This window comes from Festucalex cinctus, chromosome 14, assembly GCF_051991245.1.
Source record: "Festucalex cinctus isolate MCC-2025b chromosome 14, RoL_Fcin_1.0, whole genome shotgun sequence".
Taxonomy (NCBI): Eukaryota; Metazoa; Chordata; class Actinopteri; order Syngnathiformes; family Syngnathidae; genus Festucalex; species Festucalex cinctus.
The window spans coordinates 12,657,191-12,682,410 of record NC_135424.1 but is presented as its reverse complement, the minus strand read 5'-3'; the positions used below and the strand labels follow the sequence as shown (position 1 = coordinate 12,682,410).

At 38.5% G+C, this 25,220-nt stretch overlaps 1 protein-coding gene across 1 annotated transcript; it reads right to left on the bottom strand.

Annotated features, from left to right (window-relative positions):
* Window positions 1-424: 424 nt before the first annotated feature.
* On the bottom strand, window positions 425-25,220 carry ret (ret proto-oncogene receptor tyrosine kinase). Its single transcript, XM_077496419.1, has 20 exons — window positions 24,924-25,220; window positions 13,750-13,995; window positions 13,261-13,554; window positions 11,983-12,221; window positions 11,712-11,907; window positions 11,433-11,632; window positions 8,954-9,236; window positions 7,883-8,005; window positions 7,656-7,766; window positions 7,440-7,553; window positions 6,918-7,162; window positions 6,686-6,833; window positions 5,238-5,345; window positions 4,954-5,168; window positions 4,754-4,876; window positions 4,603-4,673; window positions 4,369-4,506; window positions 4,163-4,262; window positions 2,059-2,206; window positions 425-1,325 (listed from the first exon to the last, which is right to left on the bottom strand). The coding sequence occupies exons 1-20, from the start codon at window positions 24,994-24,996 to the stop codon at window positions 1,168-1,170; spliced, it is 3,333 nt and encodes a 1,110-aa protein (XP_077352545.1). The 5' UTR covers window positions 24,997-25,220; the 3' UTR covers window positions 425-1,167.

Below are 25,220 nucleotides of genomic sequence, written 5' to 3'. Positions count from 1 at the left end.
TTTATCCATTTATTTATTTATCCATTTATTTATTTATGTATTTATTTATAATTCGTCGTTGAAACACAAACCTTGAGTTGCATGGGCCGTTGCTGTTCTGCAATGACAATGAATCTGAACCACTTTCCATCGTAATTTATTTTAAAGAAATATTGAAAAATATATTTTGAAATTGTTTTGAGCAATTAAATGAATAAATGACAACGTGCCATTCTACCACTTGCCCACTGAGAGCATTGTGACAAACTGCATCACAGTGTGGTTCTCCCACTACACAAGGAAGAATGGCAGAAGCTCCAAAGAGCAATCAAGATAGTGCAGAGCCCCCCATACCTCGATGTGAACTTATCAGCACAACTACATATACAATACAAGATATTCTAGATCTTTCTGCTTCACAAAAAAATGGTCTATGAAGATAATGTACATTTTTATTGTTTATTATCTGTAACATAATCAAAGAAAACAGCAATGATAGCACTCATTAGTTTACATACATTTTTCCCTTTTACACTCAGTGAAATGTTGTCCAACACTGAAAATGGCCACAATTTGCATTAAGTCACAAAACAAAAGTAGCACTGATTTACTGACACTTTTCACATAATAAAAAATAAAATAAAAAACAAGAAGTCAGTTTTACCTCTGTTTGGAAATGTTTCTGAAACATCAAGTGGGTCGAACAGAAATTTGGTCTTTGGACATAGCAAGGAGTGCAGTCCTCCAAAGTAGAAACTTTACTTTTTTTTTTGTCCACTCAGTTCCAGCTGTCTACAGCAGATGATGGTAAAGGTGTCCCCTTTAATTCCTGGGCTGGAACATGATCTTCACAGTAGCACATGAATATTTGGAGGCTATTGTGGAAGCGGCACAGGCACTTAAAAGACATTGACACTGACATACAATCTGGTACAACAGTCATGCAGTGATACAACGTGGCCAACATGACTGTGAGGTAATAATTAACATACATAAGAGCTGAATGAAACATGGCCTACTTTGATTCAGCTAGTTTCGCAACAAAAAAAAAGACCCCAGTTTTAATATCCGTGCAACAGAAATAAAAGGGAACCAACTTTAGCATCAGATTGTATCTACACAGTCTTATAGAAATATACACATCTACCAACACATCTTTTCTACAAGTGTGGATTTGTCTTGTCACATCTAGCTATCAAGCTTGTCCACAGTTTTTGCGGGTGAAGGCAAAGCCATCCAGTTTGCATAAACACTATCATTGGCATATCTTGTAAAGACTGGATTAGTGGCATCATGTCTGTTGAGCGGTACCGGGCTCTTCTCGGGCCAGTTCGGGTATGACATGCCTAAAAATGAGAACACATCATTTTTCTGCACTCAGTGAAAGAAAAGCAGCGTGCAGACAGCAAGGCTTTTAAATCAAACTCTGCAGTGGCCACTGGGGGGTTGAGGGGGAGAAAAAAAATTGAATTGACAGACATCTAAGTTATGGCTTTGTCGCCGTAATGGTACGTCTGTATCAAGGCATCAATAAGTATTGCATTAGCAACCTATACATTCTGTTTATTTAAATAACATCACCAAAGAGTTGCACTCAAAAGCCTTACTGTTTCTCCATTATGGAATCATGGCTACACATGGAAAAATGAGGAAAATTTATGACAATCTGAAATTCAAACCACAAATAGTGATTAAATATAGTGAGGACCTGTTTCAAATGTCACAAGTTTCCATCAGTGCCAACAAAAGAGGACATTATGACCAAAAAAAAAAAAAAGTACAAATAAAATGCTAATGAAGTGGGAACGGTGTTGTATAAATGATGAGTGTAGTAAGTATTTACAAATGTAAAGTTTTTGGTCATCTTTCCTGTACATGAGAAGCAGGTCCAAATAAAATGCAAGACAACGGATAGTATTGTATTTTACCATGGAATGGTCAAGAGTAATCAGCAAAAAGGCATGCCCAGATCACAGTCACACACACTTGACTATAGAAAGCCAAACAGAAGTTGCTAGAACAGAGAGCCTGTTTGCCCTGGCTGTTTCTAAAATCTAGTAAATGCATGGGAAATTCTACCATAGAGCTTGTTTTCAATCCATGTGGAGGGGAGGGTTCGAGGGATAGGGGCGTTATTACAGTCCACAAGTGGTGTGTCCTCTTCAGAGAGCGCGTCATCGTACAGCAGGGCGTCAGCAGGCGTGGACGCTGCCAGGTCCAGGTAATCCTGACAAAAGCAGATCAGGGTGTGATTAGGCTGATTATCGGGGCGGGCTGAAGCTTTTTTGTTTTGTTTTATTTTAAATCTGCGCATAACACACTTCTTTGTTTGAGTAAGCTACAGCCCTGATTGAACAAGCCAAGCCACATTTTTTGCTATTCAAAAACTAATGATAGGTTTAATTGTTGTTAACTACTGTTGTTTGTTTGTTTAAGGTGTTGTCTTTCCTTGTGTAATGCACAATGAGTTGCTTTGTGTATGAAATGTGCTGTACAAATAAACTTGCCTCGCCTTAAAGCAACAATGGCACAAAAGCTTCACCAAATGTGAATGTGACTGGAAACAGAATGAAAGCAAAAACGCTGTCATTTATCACTGTTACATCTGGATATTTTTAAGAATGACTTCAATAACACAGACAAAGAATAATTTATTTCAGTTCAAAATGTATTATCAGAGGAAGTCAACCCAAAAATGTTCTTTACAAGAATATGCTGTATGCGCCCCCACCTGTCTAAACACAACATTCTGATTAATATTGTGTTTGTGGAATATGAGCTAATCCACAATATCCATTGGGCGGCCATTTTGCCATTATCTTTCGACTGAAAATGGCTTCACATTCACTCAGGGTTAAAGTAATGACTAATCACGGCTCACCTGTTACCGTGACGACTTACCTTTAGGTAACAGGTGAGCCGTGATTGGTCATTACCTGAGCCCAACTGTGATGTCATTTTTAGTCGGCAGCAAGTGGCAAAACGGCCGCCCCCTGAGATGCATAAAAATGGGTGATTTTGCTGCTTATTCACATCCCACAAACTCAATAATAATAATAATAATAATAATAATAATAATAATAATAATAATGCCATGTTTAGAGTATGCCCTGCGATTGGTTGGCAACCAGTCCAGGGTGTCCCCCGCCTACTGCCCAGAGCCAGCTGAGATAGGCGCCAGCAGCCCCCGTGACCCTTGTGAGGAATAAGCGGTCAAGAAAATGGATGGATGGATGGATGGATGGATGGATGGATGTTTAGAGTAGTGGCATAGAACACATAATTGTAAAGAACATTTTGGGGTTGACTTCCCCTTTAAAATCTCGTTAACTCCCAACCATTTTCACAAAAGCAACCCCCTTCATTCTCAGCTGTTTTACTGGATTATGGCTGATTTTACAAGGCACAGAGAATATTGTGTTCTATGGCTCTAAAAACATGGAACCTACCAAAAGAAAAATTAGAGTCTCTTCTTTCATCCGGAAAAAAAAAATATTTCTATCTGTTTCCGTTTCGCACCAATTAGCATTAGAATATAGCTAAGTTTCATGATTATTCACAAATCTGTTTAAAAGAGTGGGGAAAAGAGTCTATAGCAACATGGCCCTGGTTGATCTCTTATACTCTGCTGCCACCTGCTGACCATTGCTTTGAGCATTCTCTTCAGTTCAGAGGCTGAATCAAAAGCCTTCTACATGCTCTAGCATAAAAAAACACACATAAAAAACGTATAAATACGTACTTGGGAGCATGGCATTATTTAAAATATAACCTATTTATACATTTTTGGGCGCAAACGAGTTAAATAAATTTAAACAATATTTGTGCCCTTTAAAGGCAGGGTATTCCGTTTTCACTCAGGAAAATGCACTATATAAATACAGGATGTATACAAATGAACTCCTTCTCAGTCTACACCTCTGGGCTTCTGTTATTGTGTGGTGGTGATTTTTTCCGAACCCCTAAGCCTGTATTTTGCCATTTTGTGATTGTTTTGTCAACAGCGGGATGTTTCTGTCACAGAGCGGGGGGTGGCGGGGGGCGTGTCGCATACGGGTGCGGGCGAATTTGTCGGCTGCATGACGTCACTCCCGCGGCATAGCTCTTTCATATCTTTTCACTCACTCACACATGTAAGCTTGTGTGAGTGAAAAAGTGAGTGATTGGTAATGCTTCACCATACCCGACTTTTAACCATCATCTTTTCCAGTTCTTTGCTGATGTCGGAGAATGTCGGCCTCTTGTCCGATTCTTGTTTCCAGCATCGGCCCATCAGGTTATACCTGCAGAGGAAATATTGTTGCAGTTGCGTAAATATTATTTGATTTCCCCGCAGAGTGCTGTGGGTGCTGTATTGCACTTGTAGCCATAACAAAAAGGAGAGCTCACATTTCCTCGGAGCAGTTCTCCGGTCTCTCCATCCTGTAGCCAGTCTTCAACAGGTTAAAGAGGCGTTCAGGTGCAATCCCCGGGTATGGATTACCACCCAATGTCACGATTTCCCACAAGAGCACACCAAAGGACCAACTGGACGGAAGAAGAAACACACCATTCGGCGTAATATCTTTAATAATAAAGAGTGATTTATTCATTTGAAAATGTCAAAATGATGACTGTACTCACACGTCACTTTGCGTTGTGTAAATGTGATCAAACAGGGACTCTATCGCCATCCATTTAACAGGTATTCGACCCTTCACAAAAGATACCACAAGATGTTGAAGTGAATTCAGAGATTATAATGAAATGTTTCAAATGTGTGTTTTCTCTTCACCTTGCTCCTCTTAACATAAGAGTCCTCCTCGTACACGTCCCTGGAGAGGCCGAAGTCGGAGATTTTCATCTTTCTTCCCTCTGCTACGAGCACATTTCGTGCTGCAAGGTCCCTGTGAACAAGCTGTGGGGCAAAACAATCTCAGAACGGTTAATCACAATATATCATGAAGATACACAATCAAAAAAAAGAAGTCAAACCTTCATTTCAGCTAAATATTGCATCCCTCTGGATATCTGCCACGCAAAGGAGATCAGGTCACCCATTGTGAGCGCCCTGTCGTCTGGGTTCTCCAAATAACTGGAGTTTCGGTTGGCGTCCATTCCCATGAAGCTCGGGCCAACTTTCCGGCTCTCGCGAAGGAAGTTGCGAAGTGAGCCAAACTTGGCATATTCGACGATCAGGTACAATGGACCTATTCAGAGAAACACAGTCTTCACACTGCAACACCGGCTGTGACCGAGGAGCTCTGCTGAGGTCCTACCATCCTGGCTGCATGCTCCGTACATCTTTATGACGTGAGGATGGTTCACTTGCTTGAGTAAAGTGAATTCTGACAACAGGTCCCGTAGCTCACTATGGGAGGCGTTTTCTACCATGGAGAATAATCAGTGATCACCTCGGAGCACAATCTACATTAAGTACACGTAAAAATCCCACCATTAGTCTAAACACAGCATTCTGATTAATATTGTGCTTGTGGAATATGAATAAAGCAGCAAAATCAGCAAAGTGGTAAAATGACCGCCCCTGAGATGGTAAAAAAAAAACAACAACAAAAAAAAAACGGCTGGATTTTGTTGCTTTATTGTATGCCACAAACACAATACCAATCAGAATACCATGTTTACACTAGAGGGGGTTCATACAACATAATATTGTCAAGAACATTTTTGGGTTGACTTCCCTTTTAACTCTCCATGAACATCTCTCTAACAGTGTCAATCATATGGAAGAAGATTAAGCCAGTGAAGAAGGAAAAAAACATTTTTGACAGAAATCTCACTTTAAAGTCAAAATTCTGACTTTAAAGTAACAATTCTGATTGACTTTAAAGTCATAATTCTGACTTTAGTCTCAGAATTCTGACTTAAATCACAGAATTTTGACTTTAAAGTGAGAATAATAGTAGAAGTAATAAAGTCAGAATCACTTTAAAGTCAGAATTCTGACTTTAATCTCAGAATTCTGACTTCAAAGTCATAATCAGAAGTCACTTTAAAGTGAGAATTCTGAGATTAAAGTCAAATGTCTCACTTTAAAGTCAGAATTTAGAATTTAAAGTGAGAATTATGAGAATGAATTGGGAATCCTGCCAACCTTTATTTCTGTCTTCACTGGCTCTAATCCTCTTCTGTACAATCAAAAGTGAGTCGAATGAGGGTTGTTTTCTCACCATCTCTTTTTTTCTACTTGCTCATTAGTGAGAAGAATTTTGCAACAACTCTAATATCAATTTCCAGGTTATGTTTGTAAATGAGAATTAGTTCTCAAACATTTTTACATGGTTAAATAAAGGTTAAAGTAAAAAAATCAATGAACGTTGTAGAGGTGTGGAACAAGTTTGACAAAATATTATTGCTCTTTCTTGCCCTTACAATCAACTTGAATTAGTAATAAAGCCTTCTGTCGTAATTTTTTAGCGCCCAACATGTTAGATGTGGTTGATTATGTATTCTAGGTGGAGGCATGTGCTCAATTTCTATCCTTGTAAAGTGTAAAGATGGTTGGAAAGCACTTTACACGTTACAAAATTGCATGTGTTCTTTAAGTCAATTAAAGACTCTTGATTGCCAATTTGTGTGAAAGTGACTGGACTCATTTCATTATGTTGCATGACCTAAAAAGTACGAGCGATATAGAAAATTGATGGATGGACGTGGTTAATGCATCATAATTTAGCAACATCTGCTGCGGTTTGATCTCTCTTACCTTTAAGCATTTTCACAGCAACTGTAGTGTAACCTGCTTTTCCTTTCAGTCTGAATGCTGTCGCTTTGACAACTTTCCCAAACTCTCCCTCTCCCAAAGTCTTGCCAAGCACGAGGTTCTTACGAGGGAATTCCCATTTGGGATCCTCCTGTTGAAAGGATATGAACATGATGTCCCATATGATATCTCAAAAGGTCAGACATCAAAACACGCGGGGTGGGAAGCAGCTCACGGGTATTTTAAAGGTGTCGGTCTCGATGGATTCCTGCGAGCCTCTTCGCAGGTTGTTAGCAGGGAAGCTGATGGGGTAGGCCTGCGCCGGCCGGCGGAATGTCATCTCAGCGGACGCTATTGGGGGCTTGGGTGAGTTCTTGTGGTAGCGGTGGATGAAGTATGAAGAGAGGAGGATGGAAACGATGAAGGAGAGGAGCAGGACCGTGGCGATGACCGTCTTACACATGTCGTCGCAGAGACCCTCTGGGGGGGAACAGTAGAAATGTGGGGTTAGTAGGAAAGAAACAATTTTGGTATGCTAATGTTAGTGATAGACCGATACAGATTATTAGTAGTCAAGAAGGCTGATAAACGATCAAGCCGATAATCATTTGCAGTAAAACAGAAAATATTAGCATAACAATTAAAAAATAATTTCCATTAACCTGCTTGTTAAAACATTACTTTTCAAATTTTCACCATTTTATCGGTTTTTCTTTTTCATCAAAAAAAAAAAAAAAAAAAAGAATAGACAACTCACCCTCAATATCTTCCTTTTCACAGAAGCATCTCTCCATTAAGCAGTAACAGGTCCCGTAGCCAGCCTGGATGCCGTTCCTCAGGCCGAGTTCATGACCACCGGTGACGGTTTCCTCTTTACAAATATACACACGCACACACACACACACATAAGCATGCAGTTAGAATCTCCCATGTTCATCAAAAAAGAAAAAAAAAGAATCATAGCACAACTTACTCGTACAGTCTTGCGGGCATATTGATGTATCTTTGCTTTCAATTGCATCGCAAAAGCTGTCTGGACATGTGCGCAGGTCTGGGGAGCAGGTCGAGTAGTTTTCTACAATTCCTGTAATAATAACACTATTTATATAATTTGTATTTAAATAGCATTGTGTGTTGAATATTCTATGACAATCATTCTTTTTTTTCATTGTTATTAGCTACTGCATATATTTAAATGACCTTTTTCAGTGCCTTGCCTCCATTGGCATCTCCCTTTAGTTGCCCCCAGGCCTCGGGTGGACTCGCAGTCTCCTCGATGTCTGTTTTCTGCGCAGGACAGGAACTGCTGACTGTCCTGGTTTACTACATGAAACAGGCACAAAGCATACTTTCCTAAATGCACTGAGAAGAGAGGAACAGCATGATATAAAAATACGTAATTCTAAACAATGGTGGAGAAAAGCAGGACAGACATGAAATGATGTGTGCGTAAAACAAAATTATTGGACTTAAACTACACTCTAAAAACAGTTTGGTCAAAAATTTGGGTCAATTTGACCAAACTTTAGAGGTTGTTTTTCAGGAAAAAAAAAAAAGTAATTTTGTATACAACACCCCAAAAAGTTGGGTCAGATCCTTGTTGGGTCAAATTGACCCAATAATGAGACAAAAAATTGGGGCATTTTGTGTAAAACAACCCAGAAAGTTGGGTCAGATCCTCAGATTTGGTCTTGTTTTACACAAAATGGACCAATTTTTTACCCCAACTTGGGTCAAATTGACCCAATACATTTGGTCAAATTTATTGGCCAAATTTGAGGATCTGTCGCAACTTTCTGGGTTGTTTTACACAAAATGTCCCAATTTTTTACCCCAACTTGTGTCAAATTGACCCAATACATTTGGTCAAGTTTATTGGCCAAATTTGAGGATCTGACCCAACTTTATGGGTTGTTTTACACAAAATGGCCCAATTTTTTTTTGACCCCAAATTGTATAAAACACAAAATGTTTTACACAAAATGACCCAATTTTTGTCAGTTAGTTTGACCCAACAAGGATCTGACCCAACTTCTTGGTCAATTTGGTCAAAAGATTTGACCAAATTTATTGACCAAATTTCAAGATCTGACCCAACTTTCTGGCTTGTTTTACACAAAATGGCCCAATTTTTTACCCCAAGTTGGGTGAAATTGACCCATAAAGTGGATCGGTCCATTTTTGATCCACAATTGGGTTACTTTGACCCAAACATTTTTAGAGTGGACTTCCCATAGAGATTGCATTGAGAAGCATTTTCTGGTATTCCACCTTCAGTATCCAGAATGATTTGGATCTGAGTGCTGGTTTCCGACTGTGCATGCGCAGTCTGAGCCACAACAATGTACTGCAGATCCTGGCACTCGGATCGTCGCAGAGGCTCGGAGTCGTTCACGTAGAGGAGTCCCCACATTTCGTCAGGTGCCTGGGCGATACTTATGGCTGAATAGCAGGACAGCTCGTCAGCGGAGATGTTCTTATCAGGAACCTTGAGCTGGTATGTGACACTGAAGCCATCAAACTGCTGGCAGTTTTCCACGCAGACTCTACCAACCTGAAAAGGGGTCAAAGAGGATTTCATGTCACTTTTAGATTTGGCCTGCGATTGACCGGTGACAGGCAGGTCATGTTGTACCCAAAAAGAAGTTGTTTTTTTTTGTTATGTTTTGTTTTGTTTGACGTTGAGTCAGCAGGGGGCAGGCTTTACAAGAAGTGAAACTGAAAAAGTGCTTCCGCTCTGATCAAGTGTCAACAAAGGAGTGGATGATGAATATATTTCTTCAAGTAGGGCAGAGGCAGATTTTGGACAGCAAGAAGCACTCAACTAAGTAGCTTTTCTTTTTTTTTTTTTTTTTTTTAATTTACCACAGTTATGTACTAGGCAATTTTAATGTCTCATTTACTGAGGTGGACCTTTATGAAATACATTTGGGCAAATAAGCATAATGCAATATAGTGACACTGTACACTTTTGGTCAGATTCTATCATGTTGTCGGAACAACACAACAACATTACACGTCACATCCGTTGTGACATACCGAACAACAATAATGACAGACCGATTATCGGCCAGGCCAATTATCTGAGCCTTTTTTCAACATTTTAACACAAATCAGCATCAGATATATTTAAAAATCCAACAGCCGATGAGCAAACTGGGGTATTTTGAGATGTTAAATTCTCTTTGAGTACTCGCACTGGTAACCTGCTGGCCAGTAGCTGCGCTGAGTTTGCCCTTTATTGTTTTTTTGAACTTAAATAAGTGAAAGATTACAATTTCAATTATAGTGACATTTTGTACAACTTTACGTTAGAAAAATTATATTTTCATTTAACTTTTAAGAAATTTTAAACAACGATCATCAAATCAAAGTTTATTTATATAGCACCTTTCACACATAAAAAATATAACTGAAAGTGCTGAGTAATTAAAACATCTATAGTACATTAAAATGAATAGCAGTTAGTCAAGTGTTGGGAAATTGAACGTTTGAACCCACATCAAATGAACATCGGCTCCAATATCAGTTATCGGCCTCCTCAACTACCAATAATGAGTATCAGCCCTGAAAACCACAACATTTAAAATATTATGGATTCCCAACATTAATAATATAATAAAAGCTATGCTAGCTCACGGCATCCATTGAAATTTCTGATACCTTGCTTTAACAATCTCCTCTTCATCCTAATTCAGTCTAGTAATAAATGTTGTCCTGTCTAGAAGAAAGCACCAGGGTAACTTTGTTGACAAAGTAATTGACTCATCAGAGTGTAATGAAAACTGGGGAAAATGGGCAGCTTAAACAATCCATCATCACAACTAAAGTCAAACTTCAGACGAGGTAGTGGATCGAACCCTAATTCCAAATTCCAAACAAAACTAGAGAAAGTCAAATTACTTCAGAAATTCCATGTGAATGCTGAAAGCTGAATGCTAATAAAATATTTTCCTAGCAAGATTTGAACCAACGCACTGGCATGTCTCCATAATGCCAGGCAAGTATTTACCATGTAAGCCTACTTGGCTTGTTGAAAATCATGGCTAATGGCCTATTTATATATAAAAGTGTTATCTGAAAGTACCCTCCATTCATTTAGATTGAAAAATTGATATAATGATATCCAATGGAAAAATGCAATACAATAAAATAAAATTCACGCAATATTGCCACCTAGGTATGCAGTACCCGCCATTCATTTGGATGGAAAAGTACATGTAATCACTTAGCATAATTGCAATGGATACATTTGCAATGTACAGTCAGAGGTGGGATTCAAACCCATGACCTCCTGGTTACTGGATAATGCATTTGACCAAGTTCACCACTCTGCAGTATCACAGAGCTTGTAATGATGATAAGTTGTATGTATGGAAGTGGGCGTGGAAAGCGGGACTTCAAAGTTCATTGTCAGTCCCATTGAAAATGAATGGAGAAAAGTTGATATTGAACATTAAATTGCGTGAATACTGTAAGTACTGTGAAATCAGAAGATATAATCCTAAGATGGCGTGAATTTTTGAAGTAAGTTGAAATTTGAACGGTGTAAATCGGAAATATTATGTGGGAGTTATTACATGGCAGAAAAAAGTGTGGAGAATAAAAAGCAGAATAATATGTGGGAATGCTGAAAGCATTGCCACAAAAAAACCCACACACACCACAATATTGCCAATTTAGGTTGGCTTTGTGTCTGGAAAAAAATAAATAAAAATGTCCACATTCGCTTGTAGTTGAATTTGCGTACCTGAGCATAAATTGAAGTTCTCCGTGTGAGTGTGAATATATGCGTGATGTTCTCAAATCGGATGTGGACCGGTAAGATGGTGACATTGAAGTGAAGCAACACAGTTCCATCTAGACCAGGATAGGTGGTGTCATTGACCAGGTAGTCCAGCTGCACGCTGCGATTCTCCGTCACGAGCAGACTCCTCTTAAGGATCAGTTCTAAAAGCGACACATTACAGGTTTTCTTCTCAAACATCTGTTCTGAAAAAGATGAGGTTGCGTTGATGGGATTACTTACGATAGTTATGAATGGTTTCTCTGACGCCGTTATAAGCAGCTTTCTTTTCACTGAAGCTACGTTTTACATCAAAAGTCTCTCTGGTCCAAGGATCGGTGTTGAGCAAGGTCTCAATATACTTATTGTGACTCTGGTCTGTGGAATAGATGGAGGTCAAGTCCCTGTCAAAAACTGACAATGAGCCGTAAGCACCACCCTGGAAAGAGACAAATGAGATGAATCAGCATTTCTGTAAATATCATTTGACATTCGGTCTTTTGTTGTTTTTTACTTTAGTCCGATTGAAGCTGATGATAATGTCCGCTGTGTCGGTTCCATTCGCATATGGTGCGTTATCGTCCTCGTCATTGACATAAACATCCAGAGGAGTGTCCAGCGTCGTGATGGCGGTCTCTGTACTAACTGTGCAAACCAGCAAGAGTCTGTAACGTTCACTTTCTTCTCGGTCTAAAGAAGCAGTCACAACCATCTCCGACGTGTTCTGATTCACAGCGAAGGGTGCAGGCGCCTCTGTTAGAACAAGAGGAAATATACACCACTGTTTAGACTACACTGAGGAAGATGTGGTTTGTCAATATTGGGGATTAAGTCAGAGTGTATTAGATGTGGAAACATTTTGCTTCCTGCACTGGCTCAAATTATTTTGATTTGGTAAAAGTACAAACAATGACGCTCCATGATTTGCCATTTACGATTCCATTGCTTTTACTGTTTTTGGTTTTGGCTCTTAATATTGCTTTTGAGGTACTTTATGCAGGCATAGTATCAATTATAATTCTAATATTGTGACCCAACATCAGTGTCAAAGCAACGTTAGCTTGCTCTAAACAGAAATGTGACATGCAACATGGAATAAACCTTACTACGTTTTTTTTGTTTGTTTTTTAACTTTTATTTACAGTAAGTAGAGGAGATCTGGATGTAAAGTTTTGTGGCATACCCAACCCCTTGGGATGGGTGACCCAGCATCTGATCAGAGGCAAAAATTACATGAACCAGATACAATAAATATTCTAACTGACTATCATTGTATTGTTAAGTGAAATAGTCCTTTTTAATTCAAAGACTTTTTGGCTTTATTAATTTAATTGACTATGAGGACACAAATAGCATTGAATGATTTATTTGAATGGAAGCATCTTCAAAATGTTTATATTAATGTTGATATTCATTTTTGTGTTCTCTTAAACAGTTTGCTTATTTCATAAGTGCAAGGAACCATATTTTTTTACATATGGGAAGAATAGACACTGAATTATTTATTTGAATGGAAGCGTCTTTTCAGAGTTCAAAACGTGTCTGTTGATGCAGAAATTACGTTTTGTGTTCTCTGTAACAGTTTACTGATTTTATAAGCGCAAGACTCCGACACACTATAGTTTTTTTTAAATACATATCATTGAAATGGCTCGTTAAGTATTTAAGGTTGCCAACCTCTGGTCTCGGGTCAACACACACAAAAAAAGCAGCACATGTGAAGGTAACTAATAACTATCTTTGTACCTGCCAATGTACAACCATAATTAAGTACTTTTTGTAAGTCTCTAACCTGATTCCACACTGTAAGAGATGGTGTAGTTGGGGCACACGTTGAGTCTGGTGAGTCGTCGCAGCTGCATGACTGCCCCAGGGAATCTGTTCTCCATGATGTGTGGTCTGGCGTTGTCTCGATGAGGGAAGCATAGCTCTTTCATATCTGTCTGCGCGCATTGCGGCATCGTGGCATTAACGAAGTCCAGGATGATCCGAGGGGTATTTCTCGTGACGCACCAGGACTTCTTGGTGAAATTCGGTAGCACCATAACATAGAGTGACAACTTCTTCACAGACCATGAAGGTTTATCTGATAGGATTGAGAAAGAGACAGAGAGAGAGAAAACAGAGGAATTTTAATCTCTAACAGACCTCTTGCTGATGATGAAACTCTTTTATCAGTATGGGTAGAGCGTAGTCAATCTAATTGAATCTTATGTAGAGGATACCTGACATCGTCACAACAATGGGCTCCTACAATAACGTGAACGTGTATGGCACTCACATAGCGAGGCAAAGTCATTCTCCTCCAGGGTTTTGTTCAAGGACAGCACTCCAGTGTTGGCGTCCATGTCAAACCAGGTGCTGTAGCCTGGCCGCTTAATCGATCTTGACCAGCAGAGGTAGAAATGCGGCTTCTCAGACTCGCTGTCCAACATGGCGTGCACCTGGAGGACCCAGCTCCCTGCTGCCTGGCCAACATAAATCGTCTCCTTGTACTCATTCTGAGGGAAGTACAATCCTTTAGCCCCTGGATAGCACACATGACAAAGTTAATGAGTTTTTTTTTTTTTTTTTTTTTTTAAACGCGCAATTAATGACCGCCCCTTACTTGGAAAGCCTGTACTGGGGGAATTCCAGTCACAACGCAGCAGACACGTCCATGTCAACATTTAAAATTTAGCAGTGATAAATTTAATAATAATACATATATTTGTGGAGAGTCAAGTTATATTTTTCAAGTTTTAAAAATGTGCAGAATTTCACAAGTTACTTCATGTTCAAGATTAGCTCTTAACTCATTTGCTCCCAAAAACTTATAAATACGCTTTTTCAAAAATGTTTTAAGTGTCCCTAAGATGAATTTACACGTTTTTTTTTTTGTTTTTTGTTTTTTATGCTAGAGCATACATAAGGCTTTGATGCAGCCTCTCAACTGTAAAGAATGGTTGAAAAAAATGGTAGTTATTACACAAACAGACAGCAGGTGGCAGCAGAGCAAAGGAGATCAACCAGGGCCATGTTGAAAAAAAGATAAAATACTCACAATCCTAATTAGATTTGTGAAAATTGATTAAACTTAGCTATATTCTAATGCTAATTGCTGCAAAACGGAAACAGATAGAAATATAGTTGTTTTCCTGTTGACAGAAGACACTTTAATCTTTCTTTTGATAGGTTCCATGTTTTTATAGCAATAGAACACAATATTCTGTGGGCCTTGCAAAACCAGTCAAAATCCAGTAGGACAGCCGGGAACGAACGAGTTAATACGAGTTAATATGAGAAGAAAAATGCACTGAGGAGTCACCAATGTCTTTCAAATGCAATAATGCCATCTAGTGGCAGGAAAAAAAAATACGCCATGGCTTCTACCCGTCAGCCCTTCTTTCGGATGTCAATGTTGCAAATGATCCGAAAGGACAAAAAAATATATTTATTTTTACAGTACAGTACATCTTTTTAAATTTAACTCAATTTTATGACTAAAAGATGCAGCCATATTTCTTTAATATTTTTTTCCATATTTATGTTGACAAGAGTATGAAACTTTACTGTTCATTTTATTGTACATTTAGATCAGATGTAAAATTTGCGATTAATTGTGAGTTAACTATTTAAGTCATGCAATTAATTATGTTAAAAAAAATAATCACCTGACAACCCTAATATATATGTATATATAACCTATGGTTTGAATGGATTGCTTTTAAATCAGAAGCTTTCCCCCCACCTTCTCCTCCATTCAGTTAGCGGAAATTGAAAGGAGGCCTCAAATGACACTTCGGCAGCTCTTTTAATGAATTTCTCATGTGGTCGATAATCATGTGGTTTCCGATCGTCCTTGTATTCACCTTGAGAAGTTTAATTACACCAGATCACATGATACCGAGGAGAAACGAATCATTTGCCTGCCAGAGGAAAGGGGGTGGTATATATGCTCGTAAAGCTAAATCCATAAGGAGCTGCATCACATCAGCTATATGTTTTACGGGAAAATTGAGATGCAAGTGTTCGTCCTGTAATTATATCCCTGCTATGATCCCCTTTGACGACAGTGGGCGACCATTTAGGGAGCGCGCTAATGTCATTAGCAGACAGCAAAACTAGATTTTCTATTTCTGTTGGTGCAATTCAGGCCTCAGCTCTGGTTTCAGACATTGATTTAATTTCACAGGACTTGGATGACAGGAGGCTGGATTGATGGATAAAATGTTCCTTCCTGAAAGATTGTGATTCACTCAAGGTGGCTGCAACCATTTTTGTTGAAAGTGTACCTGGCTGGGCTGGAAAAACAAAACAAAAAACAAAACAAAGGTTGCTGTTGTGCCTCATGGGGGATGAATTATAACAATTTACATTAATTTGATTTTATGAACCCAGAAAATATATATTTTTTTCAGTTACAGCCAATATAGAGGATAATGGCAAAAAGGTAATATCTACCAAACAAAATAGAAATAGTGAAAATGACAACATGTTAAATTATTGCTTCTACTCAGATAATTTTTGATAAACTTCATTTCAATTTGGCAAGAGTATGATTGTGTATATATGATTGTGTTTTGTAGGCATTTTGGGGGGAAAAGACAAAAATAGCTGGCCTCTAATTATGCCAATTACAACCTTAAGAGGGCAGTATTATCTTGGTAATCGCGACCCTTATCACAGTGGAAAACTGGCTAAATCATTTTCCTAAATCAGCAAGCAAATGACAATAACGATTTATTTCTAGAGATAAAAACAACTAGAATCTCCCAGTTGCTAACCAGATGGAATCACAGCATATTTATTGGCTTGAAGCCACCATGTCTAAGCAACACAACTTGTTCATATCAGTCAAAATTCAATTTCTCTCCAGGACTGAAGCCAAAGGAAGGCAAGTAATCAGACTTAATTAATTGAATGGATCAAGCTGACTTCTCAAGGCAAATAATATCTTTGGTCTTCAAAAACGTGATGACCCATTACCTTCCCCCAGAAATGATGCAAAAGTGACGTTTTAGTTCCTCAGGCCATGTAAGATTTATAGCACAAATAATGTTTTTCTACGAAATGGCATATCAATGTTTGTAAATTATTCCTGGAACTGCATTTTCCTGTTATATTACCATCATAAGCAGAACCATTACAACCATCCGACTGTTGATGCTGAGCTGCACCTGCCACAATGTAATTCTCAAAAGTAGGTGAGTGTGTAATTTTGCAGGCAGACGTGTGTTTGAACAAGAGGCCTCTTAGGCCTCATGTTTACAATTTTCTACCTCTGAGTGGATGCAAAAAACACTAGAAAACAAACACAATGACGGCACACTTGTTTGACCTTGTTATGATGCCAGAGGTAATAATAATAATGACCCGCGCGTCCATTTTTTCCCTCGTATATTATCTGCGGAAGGACAAAGGGGACGGAGGCTCATCGCAATATCTATGAGATGCCGCACAAACCAAAGTGCGTCTGGAGGTGCTTAGTCGGTCGGGGGCTGCTAGGGTGGGACGCCCTTTCTGTTGTCCCAGACAAAGACGGCAACTCAATTAGCTCAATGCTCGCTTGGACAGAGATTTACCAGCAATGAGCTCATGTGCTCGCTAAGAATCACCACGCAAGCCGCGAGACACGCGCACAACATCACAATCGACAGAGAAGCAGGTTGTTATTCAAGCTCTCTTCACTAGTCTTGCTTGGTTGCTGTTAGCACAGAGGCGTCTGTTTGCCAAGGTCAACACGCTGTGCATGTGTCCTTGGAAACGAGTCATTGGAAAAGGCAGCAGACCAATCAATAACCATAGTAATCAACAGCGATGCTGATTGTTTTCCACTGATTAGACAGACATGGAGGATGATGGAAGCACGTGTAAAATCATCACACAACGTAATGGACACGCTCTTGGATGCATTATTAGCATGAGCATGGCAATATAAAACATGAACATTTAAGCTTCATACAAAAATTGGTGTCAAAATTAGTGCATTAATTTTGAGTTAATTTAAAGGTTCTTTAACATGACAATTTTTTTAAATTTAATTAATGACCACACTGTACTGGGGAATCCAGTTGCAATACAGCAGACATGTCCACGGCAAAATTTAGCAGTAATAAATTTAATAAGAATGCATATATTTGTGGAGACTGGAGTCAAGATAGATAGCGCTTAAAAATGCAATTATGCCATCTAGTGGCAGAAAAATGACTTCAACACAAAGCAATATCGCACTCATTTTTACTTTACAATACATCTTTTTAATTTTAACTCAATTTCATGAATCATTATGAAATTACTGTGTCAATGAATAAAAGATGCAGCCATATTTCTATTAGTTGAACATTTTTATGTTAAAGAGAGTATGAAAACTTAGTGAAAAATATGTTATTGTACATTTTATTGAACATTTAGAACACAAATAAAATGTGTGATTAATCGTGAGTTAACTATTGAAGTCATGCGATTAATTATGATTACAAATTTTAATTGCCCAACACGCCGTTCATGCACATCAAATCTGTTCCATTACAATTAGAGATTTCAAACAATTACATTTTTTTAAATCAGTTTAATCACATCTTAGAATTTTGATTAATCACGAATAGATTAAGCGCTTAATTAAAAAGGCCTTTTTAACAACATTTTTTGCCCGCCAAATTTAAAGAGCACCTATTATGTGTTAATTTTTTCCCTGACATTTAATGTTATGAGGACGTGTTCAATATGTTTTATCCACTGCACATCCTCATCCTCCTCTTTTTCCAATCAGCTAATTAGTTGCATAATTTAAAACTATAAAAAAAAAAATGAACCCAAAAGTTTGACATGGACAAATATTCTGAATACGATACATAAACATTTATTGAATGCTTTACTTTAATGAATGTAGTTATATTTATTGCTCAAACAACGTGTGCTACATTTAACGTAACCATCCGCTGTCAGCTAAAGGATCATCTGCAGTCAAAATTAATAGTGTGGTTAATCTGCATTAAAACATGATTAATGCAACCATTTTTGTTATGAATTAAATAGTTAACGCTTTAACTTTGGCAGCACCAATTAGAATCCATACAGTAAAATAATCACCACAATAAAACCAAAATCATCAGCTATCATGACAACACCACTTGTTATTAAGCAACAGTTATGGGACTTGTTCACTACCAGGATTCAATTAGCTAAAAAGTTCCATATGGAGATATAATTCCACTTATGAAAGCCATTATTGATCATAACATTTTAAAGTGTCTCCCATGCCGCTATGCAATATTGTTGCATCACATCACAGTAGACGATCAACATTTATCGAATAAAGATCACCATTTCAAAGCAATAAGGTGTTAGTAGGAAATAAAGTCATTTCCTGTATCAAGGGCAGCATTATGATTTATCTGATCACTTTCCAGCAAAACCCAATCAGGTAGTTTGCTCAGTTTACTACGCTGCATACCTTAACATAATAATCCATTAGACCATAATGTAATCCGATTAGCTGAAAGAGAATAGAAGAGCACAAGATCCAATGTACCGTGTTCATCAGTCATCAACAAATCTAATAGAACATCTCCTTAGGGGTTAGATGCAAGTACAAATGAAGTTTGAAGAACTCCCAGGGGTCTGTCGGCGGGAGCAAGAATCGTTCACGTCACGCAGACTCTGAGACGTTATCCTGCTTTGAGAAAACATCTCGTGACAGCAGTGATTAGCCAGTCGGTGGCTCTCAAATGTAAACATCAGCAGATGGTGAAAACAACAAATTATAGATTGTTTCATTTCTAATTTTACACTCACTGTGCACAGTCATAGGTTTTGTTTTTGTTTTCTTTTCTTTAGTATGTAGTTAGTTTACAATAGTATGTTTTATGTGCCTCCACTGGTTTAAACATGACATTCTGATTAATATTGTCTTTGTGGAATATGAATTAAGCCGGAAAAAAAATCCACCTGTTTCTCTCCATTTCATGGCAGCCATTTTGCCACTTTTTGTCGACTGATTCTGACATCACAGTTGCTTGCGGTTCTGGTAACGACCAATCATGGCTCATCTGTTTTGCGACTTTGGTCATGTGACGTTCGCAAACTGAGCCGTGATTTGTCGTTACCTGAGATGGATAAAAAAAAAAAAAAAAACGGGCGGATTTTGCTGCTTAATTCATTTTCCACAAACACAATATTAATCAGAATATTGTGTTCAGACTAGTGAGCTATACATAACATGTTGTAAAGAAAATTTTAAACTTGACTTCCATTTTAAGTATGAAAGGTGCTAAAAATAAGCATTGATTCATTGACTGATTGCAATATTAATCACATACCAGGTTTAGGCTAGTGAGATTGTATAACCTGACCTAATAGTTTCCAATAGTATGTTTTATGTGCCCCCACTGGTTTAAAGTATGAAAGGTTCTAAAAATAAGCATTGATTCATTGACAGATTGCAATATTAATCACATACCATGTTTAGGCTAGTGAGGTTGCTTACGCTGACCTAAATAAAGGACTGGATGGCTGATAGCCATGCAGGCTGTTGAGGTCACAGGGCGGCCATCTTGTGACTCCCATCTCGCGACTCGCGAGCAGACTACTCTATATTCTATAGGCACTGCATGTGCATATTGAGTTGAGTTAAAATTTGGCCAAACCTGTAAATTGATTAATAAAACAATAAAACAGCAAAGCTAATTGTAGCCTATGAGCTTTTCACAGTTCTGTGTTGCATATTATATCATTTAAGAAACTTTCAACCTTTTGTATTTATGCTAGGATAGGCTCCAGCTCACCTTGTAACCCAAGTGAGGATATTAAGCAGTATGAAAAATGTTTTGATGGATGAATACTATTATTCCTCCCATCTAGATCTGCAGTAGTCACACATCCACGAGGACACAAATGTCCTTCTTTGTTTCACTCATAGTTGTAAATTGGATGTGAAACAAAGCAGGCACCAATTAGGGAACTGGGAAATAACTTGTCAGGACCTACGTGAAACAAAAGGCCCAAATTCCCAAAGGGCAAAATTTCAATCAACGTCTCCTAGTCCTTTCATCGCAGCAAATTAAATTCTAACTATGCATGAGGAGGAGGCATGACCCATAACTGACTAAAGGATCATGCAGAGCTGGGGAAGCCTCCATGCAGTTAAGAGGGGGATGGCAAACCTCCCAGAAGTAACATGAACATTACTTCCTTCCTACAGATGATAGAAAAGGGGTACCAAGATTTTTTTTTTTTAAGCCATCAAATTAACTTTGCTAACAGGAAGACACTCTCAGTGTATCAAATGGCCTGAGCACAAGTCAAGAAAAGACCTAATAAACAAATAAATAAAACACCTGCATGTACAATGAAAATAATATAAAATATGTATAAGACAACACTCTTCACCAAATCACTTCTAGCATCACGTTTTCAAATTGTATTCAAAGAAGCGTAGTGACAACAAGAGAGACAAATTGACAAGATTAATGACGCTCCTGTATTGGCAACACAAAACAGAAGCTTTACTAAATCATGTAATGAAATCAAATAGCAGCATGCACCAAATGAGATTTATTGCTTTGGTGCTGCTAAAAGAGAAAGATGCTGATGAAAATGATGGAGGAGATTGGAGAGTTTGTGGTTGTGGCCTCCTCTGGGATGGACATGACACGGCGAGAGGTTACCACTTGGTTAAGGTTACCAAAGGACAACAAGGGTCAAAGGTAAGGAAACACGGTCACGGTGAAAGATAAACGGTTCGATGCTTTTACGTGAAAACATCTGTGGCTCATCTCGCCAAAGTGATGGAAAACGTTCGACTGTCCGCTACTTAAAGGGTTCAGAAAAAAGGCTGTTGTGTGTCGACAGCAAAGCTCACAACTGATTCTGTTTGCCGTAGTCAAGAAAACCATTACCACTAATCATTAACTGCTTACTATTATAAGAAAGTCTTGATGCACCAAAACTGCTTTCCAGCAAGAACAATTTTTAGATCTTTGACCTTCCTTTACGTTAGCGAAAGGTGTAGGCTGCGGCTGCTATTAGCCACTGAGCGTTAATTGCCCATTTCCTCAGATTCATTACCTCAGCAAGAAACAGTTCACCAATCAGGAACACACAACTTGGAGTGGGGAGGATGGGAACCGCCACTGGATGCATTAGAGAAATGTTTAAAACATGAAAATCCCACAAATAAGGTGCACTCGATTTACATTTCTTCTTACCCCGTTTGTGTTTGAAACATGCACAACATTAGTGTGACTTGCACACTTTATTGCGATTCAATACAAATATTTTTCTTGTCATGTAGATGAATAAATTTACCAAAAGGCAAGCAGAACCACTTAAAATAATGCACATTCAAGCAACCATGACAACAGCAATAAAAATATTCTTAAATTAATACCCAATCAAAGCTGAGTATTATTAGCTTTTTTAAATGCAAAATTCTTAATCCAACTTTTGTATGGGATCTTATCAGTTGCCTGTGTGTGGATATTATCCATCCATCCATCCATCCATCCATCCATCCATCCATCCATCCATCCATCCATCCATCCGTCCGTCCGTCCGTCCATCCATCCATCCGTCCGTCCGTCCGTCCATCCGTCCATCTGTCCGTCCATCCATCCATCCATCCATCCATCCATCCATCCATCCGTCCGTCCGTCCGTCCGTCCGTCCATCCATCCATCCGTCCATCCGTCCGTCCATCCGTCCATCTGTCCGTCCATCCATCCATCCTGGTGTGGCTGGTAATTCATTCAAGTGGGCATGGCAAATTAATAATCAAATCATAATTTGTGGACTCAGAACAGACGGTATACATATATATATATATATATATATATATATAGTAGGGATGCATGATAATACTATTTCCAACCGATATTGATAAACTAATAATTTTAGTAAGTGTCGATGTTGATAACTGATAAGTTAGCCGATAATTGTTTGCAAAATTATCTTGAATACAAATGTACTTTCGCATCCTACTATAAGTCTAACATATACAAATAAATTGAAACATTGTTTACTTCAAAATCAACCAGTAACTCATTTTGAATTTGCCTAAACAAAACAGCCATGTTTTAAAAATGCAACAAAAAAACTGCGAAGGTAACATTTTGGGGAGACACAGTAAAGAAACCCCACACTGGCGACTGCCATGTCACCATGATGCATCGTCCGTCAACATGAGGTTGCACGCATTATGATGTCACGAATATGCGACATTACCATAGGAGAGGGGAGGAGTTGAGCACAACTTGAGCCACAACCACAACAGATGGACCAACGTGGCAAGCCTGTTATTGTTATTATATATCGGCCACCGATATTATCATGCATCCCTAATGTGTGTGTATATATATATATATATATATATATATATATATATATATATATATATATATATATATATATATATATATATATATATATATATATATATATATATATATATATATATATATATATATATATATATATGTAGTGTATATTACGTCAGAAGCTTCAAGAAGTCGATTGTCATTGTCATTGCGGGATTGAGGGAACAATGCAATTGATGTGATGCGTCATTTCAGCAACTGATAACAAACTGAGCGGCGTGTTCAGACAATATTTTCCCAAAGAAAACAAACAAGCGGTGTTTGCCCGGAGATGTGAGCAGCTGCTGCGCACCTGCCTGCTGCTCACCTCCTTTCCTCTTTCTCCCTCTTTTGTTGCCACAATCAGACAGGTGAGGAGATCATTATTTCAACACCCACCTAATTAGCATCACAACCTTCGCTTTCTCCGTCAAACCAAAGCAGTAATTAGAAGAAATGTCTTCTAATACCATGTAAAGCCCATCCGGAGCGACATGGACGTGTGATGCAAACATCAATCAGCCTTTGTGTGACTCCATAAAGCTATTATCAACATGACAAATAATCAGAGGACATTACATACAGCCATGTCACCTTAAAAACGATCATGAATCATTTTAACAACCCTGCATGAAGAAAGCTTCTCTCGGGTGGTTACGTTTACTGGTCACCACTTTTGCAGAAATGAAAGCGCACGGACAATTTATGGAAGCATGACCGTCTCATCTTGATTGAAAAGATGATGAAGTGCTCTGTTTTTTTTCCCCTTGATGACTACATTACAAAGTCCATCCAACTTAACTCCAGTTACTTATCTTGGCCTGCCGTACAATCTCCATTTTACATCCCGGAAATGTTGTTGCACACCTAACTCCTTGCTTTTGAGCATTTGGGAAAAGTCCTTAAAAACAGTCTGACTCAAGATCCAGGGTGAACTTAACATTCATGCGCAACCCCCCAGTGGAGCATCAAACCATTAAGATGTTCACTTCTGCTGTTGTTCCCATTTGCAGCCACACAAAGACGTCCACGCGCCTGAGCAATGAGCCCCACGTTAAATTTAGACCGCTTGAGACGACCGTGTTGGTACAGTTGGGCTGTGGGATTGTGAATGGGATTATGATATTATGATATATGGCTGTATTCACTCCACCGTTACACCAACGTGCTATATCTCACATAACATGAGATACACACACCATGTCGATGTCACTTCACGCATTGTTTGGGCTCAGAAAAACAACTTCTATAATAACACAATTTAGTTGATTAATTGAACTTTCAATGAGGGATGTTCAATACCACTTTTTATCAGTATAGTCGCCAATACCGATACCAAGTACCGATACCACTAGTACTTTTTTTTTTTTTTGGATACATAAAATTTCTCGTAAAAAAACGACAGATAATTTTAGAGATCTATGTATTCCAACATTTATCCTTAACATTCCATGAAATTAATGACAATTTTCAGTTCTTCTATTTTCTAATTTCTAGTTCCTGATCATAAAAAAGCCTGAAGTGGGTGCGAGTACCGATACTATGAAATAAAGCCAGCATTGGACCAATACCAATACTTGGTATCGGTACTTGCTCATCCCTACTTTTTATTTTATATGCTGTAGGAAAAAAAATGTGATCTGGAAAATTCACAGTTGAACTATAGCAGAGAAGGCGCAGTTAGTTTTTGAATGCTATTCCTGTACCGTTATCTGCATTATTCATCAAGAAATGAAATCCAAAAATACTTAGACTAATAATTTACACATAGAGACCCCAAAATGCATGTATACGCATTCTACATACTTCTATAAATACAACCCCCCACATAATATCCACTTGTTCTTCCTTACAAGTGTACCACCACCACCTTCAGCCCATGCTCTGTAGCCTACCCTTTACAAATCTGATTCAGTTTTTAATCTTTATTTGTGCATTAAAGTGCATTAAAAAAATATAGATATATATTACTTACTATGCTCCCAAGTTGAAGAGCACATTTGAAGTAAAATAAACTTTAAAAAAATGATGCCCTCTCTCACTTTTTCCATGTTAAACAAACAAACAAACAAACAAACAAACAAACAAACAAACAAATAAATAGTATCCCAATGACTCTTACCTCTCAGCAGCATCCACAGCAGCAGCACCGCCGTCGCGCCGTTTCCCCGTGAGAAACCACAACTTGAGCCCATCTTCGCCAACCATAAGTGAAAGTTGATGCATGCAAATGCAATTCGCAGACTCGAAAAGGAACCAGTGAAAGAAACTACGAAAAGCGACGATGAAAAAGAAAGCAGCGCGCGTGTCCCGCGTGGCCGCCACTCCGAGTCGTCCGCGTCCCGTGAGGTGGATCCAGCGGTGCGGTGCGGTGCGGTGCAGCGGCGCAGGCTCCAAGTGGCTGCTTGTCGCTGCTGGG

Excerpts from the sequence above, each read along its gene's own strand:
- ret (XM_077496419.1), bottom strand. The coding sequence starts at position 24,996 with ATGGGCTCAAGTTGTGGTTTCTCACGGGGAAACGGCGCGACGGCGGTG. Across the intron at positions 11,908-11,982 it reads TCAGCTTCAATCGGACTAAA|GGTGGTGCTTACGGCTCATT; the intron begins GTAAAAAACAAC and ends GTCTCTTTCCAG. Across the intron at positions 4,507-4,602 it reads TACACAACGCAAAGTGACGT|TTGGTCCTTTGGTGTGCTCT; the intron begins GTGAGTACAGTC and ends TCTTCCGTCCAG.